At 31.8% G+C, this 3,341-nt stretch overlaps 1 protein-coding gene across 1 annotated transcript; it reads right to left on the bottom strand.

The window, feature by feature from the left end:
* Window positions 1-68: 68 nt before the first annotated feature.
* On the bottom strand, window positions 69-2,717 carry HELRODRAFT_159904 (hypothetical protein; the record flags this gene model as incomplete). Its single annotated transcript, XM_009016948.1, has 3 exons — window positions 69-281; window positions 1,128-2,314; window positions 2,681-2,717. 3 exons carry the CDS (start codon window positions 2,715-2,717, stop codon window positions 69-71), a joined length of 1,437 nt encoding a protein of 478 aa, XP_009015196.1.
* Between the last annotated feature and the right edge of the window lie 624 nt (window positions 2,718-3,341).

Here is a 3,341-nt window from a genome sequence, read left to right as displayed (position 1 = left end):
CTTTTATCAATATTTCAAGCCATATATATTTCCCAACAAACTTATATTTGGAGAAAATACATTACGAACTAACTTGGCACGCAGTCATAGCTGATCCTAAGAAATGATTTCAAGTCTTTCAAACAGGGTCTTGTGCTTTCGAACTCAGCGTTCGGAACATGTATGGTGCATCCATTCTTGCCGGAGCAATGTTTGTCTGCCAGTGTCAGGACATCCGTGTAGCAACCAACGTATCCGAATGCATCTTCCAGACATCTGGTGAGGATTGGTTGATGGTGTGGCTGCGGTTTTTGTGGTATGGTGTGGTGAAGTTTTAGATGTTGTGGTGGATGTTGTTGTTGTTGTTGTTAAGGTAGACGCTGTTGATGTTTTTATTGTTGTTTTGTTGATTATGCGGATGTCAGTTTTGTTATTAGTGTTCGTGGTGTTGCTAATGCTGTTGTGGTTGTTGTGGTTGATTTGATGTCGTGTTGTAGCGTGAAAATGACGGATGGCTTGACGACTCGTTAAAATTCAAAATTCATTTATAAGAATTTTTTTTATATTAGCTATCAATCAATTCTTTTTTGATGGTCTTCTAATTATAATCAAATTATTTTTACAAATCAGCCATCATACATCATTTGTTAATGCACCATCATTCTTTGGACAATCTCGAACGCTCAAGGCGTTCAAATAAAATCTCAAAAAAAAATTGAATTTTTGTTCCATGAAAATCAACTCAAATTAAAAAAGTGAACTGGTTTTATTACGGACAAAATATTAATTATACTAATATCTTCCATTTTTATGTTTTAACCAACTTATTTTAACGTTGTAACTATTAAATTAGTGTTCGGTAGCATGCAAATCTTAAAACTCGAATTCGTAAAAGTTTATATACGTTTAACGCGTTATGGCATCAATTTTCAAATTTGATAGGAGTTGATAAACTAAAATTTCAGCTAAACAACCATCCAACCAGCAAACCAACTAGCCAATCAACCAATCAAACAACCAATCAATCATCCAATCAACAAACCAGCCAATCAACCAACCAATCAAACAACCAACCAGCCAGCCAATCAAACAACCAACCAAAAAACTAACCTGCAGACATCAATCCTGCCATAAAGTGCAGATCTGACCAGAATAACGTGATTGACTGGACATTCGGCCTCAAATGTTTCAGCATCGCAGATGTCTAAGTGACCAATTGAGTGTACATCGTAAGAATATGGAAAAAAATTTGAGTGATTTTTGGCTAAGTGCTCATCGACAGATGTGCTTGTGGATAGTAGCAGTGGTTGTTGTGGTCGTGGCGAATCGTTTTGGTAGTCCAGTAAAAGATGGATGTTTGTGTCGTCGTTATTACTATTGTTGGCGGCAATGATGTCTTGATTGCTGTTGTTGATGTTATTTCTGTTGTCGTTGTTGTTAATATTGTTGTTGTTTTTGTTAATGCTGTTGTTAATGTGGTTGTTATTGTTGTTAATGTTTTTGTTAATGTTGTTGTTAATGTTGTCGTTGTTAATGTTGTTGTTAATGTGGTTGTTATTGTTGTTAATGCTGTTGTTAATGTTGTCGTTGTTAATGTTGTTGTTTTCAGTGATGTTGTCGTCCATTTTGTTGATGTAACCTGTGCTAGAATCTTCGTCGGTATTTTTGTTGATGATGTACTGACTGTTGATACTATAGCTGCTACTGTTTGTAATGTTTTTAATGTTGTCGTAGAAGTTAATGTTGTTATTAATGATTTCGTTAATGTAATTTGCGTCGTTCTTAGATCTGTGGCCAATAGTTTTCATATTCTCTTCACTGAAATCTTCGGGAAAGATATTATAGTTTTTGATGCTAAGCATACTTTTGTTTATTACATCAATGTTGATTTCCGCTTTATACACCTTATTGTTATTTTGATTGTTGTTGCTGACAATGACGTCATAACCAATTGTTTTGTTATTGTTTTTATTATCTTTCATGAGCACGCTTATATTTTTATTACTTAAATCTATAATGACATTTTTTGCATTCGTGTAGTTAATAATGTCATTTTTAGAGTTGTCTGTGCTGTTGTTAATAATGACTATGTTGTTTTGGCTGCTGTTGTTGTTATTGATGATGTTGTTGTTGTTTTTGATCTCAATGCTGTTTTTTGGGTAAATGTTTATGATGTTTTTGTTGATGAGATGATCTATGTTGATGTCATTCTCGTCCATTCCATCACTTATGTCATTGCTATTTACATTGATGTAATTTTTGTTGACGTTTTTGTCGCTGTTAATGTTGGCAAGTGACATCATGACATCAAATCCAAGGATACTTGCACTACGACCTGTTTTCAATTTTTGTGAGAATTCTTTATTAATTTCTTTTAAATTGAAGTTTCAGAAATTTTTATAATTAATATATAACTATTTTTATTCAAACGAACAAATAAAAAAACTTCTTAACACTTTTTCAATAACCAAAACAAAATTAAAATCCTTAATCTTTCAGTTAAATTTTAATTCTAAAGCAGTTGATTTATTTAGTTTTTTTTTCATTAAAAATAATTTCAAAATGACAATAATAATAATAACTTTGATAATAATAAAAACAATGTTAAAAACAACAACAATAATAATTGGAGAATAAAACTATTAGTGAAGTTACCAAAAATAATAATTATTATTATTATAATATTATTATTATTAAAAACAACAACACAGAAAAGCGATTTTTTTCAGTAATGCCATTGTGATGCTTTTGATATTAATAGCCACTCATAGGCGTAAACATTAACCGAATATTACAGATTTGAGAACATCTATAAAACCATTACGAAAGATTTTTTCTAATAATTTGCCTTATTTGTTATTCACTTACATCGTTTTATTGGTTCTATCAGCTATTTTGATCTTTACGGCTATATCGAATGCGTCGGATATATCGAATACATCGCTTATATCGAATACGTTGGTTACATCGATTATAGTGATATTTTGAATATGTGTGTATGAGAGAAAAAACAACATTATTCACATATATATATGTATGTCTATACAACAACGAATAAAACATCAACATTAACAAAAAGACATCATCATCAACAACAACAACAATGACATGATCATCTTTCAAAAACTTCTTCCAAAACATGGACAAGTCGTCAATATCAGCTCTTCCATATTAACGTGTCAAAACATTTTGGCTGGAGAGTTTTGAGTTATGGCACTCTTTTTCTGCTTAGTTTTGTTTATGTTTGAAATAGATAACTAGAAAACACACGCCGGCAGACACACACCTCGTGCGCACACATTCACATAATTTATATTTTGCCCCATCTATACATAAGTGGTTAAACTTTGAACAGGTCGGAT

This window comes from Helobdella robusta (assembly GCF_000326865.2).
Source record: "Helobdella robusta unplaced genomic scaffold HELROscaffold_2, whole genome shotgun sequence".
Taxonomy (NCBI): domain Eukaryota; kingdom Metazoa; phylum Annelida; class Clitellata; order Rhynchobdellida; family Glossiphoniidae; genus Helobdella; species Helobdella robusta.
Note: the sequence above shows the minus strand (reverse complement) of the source record. Positions and strands in the feature narration are given on the sequence as shown.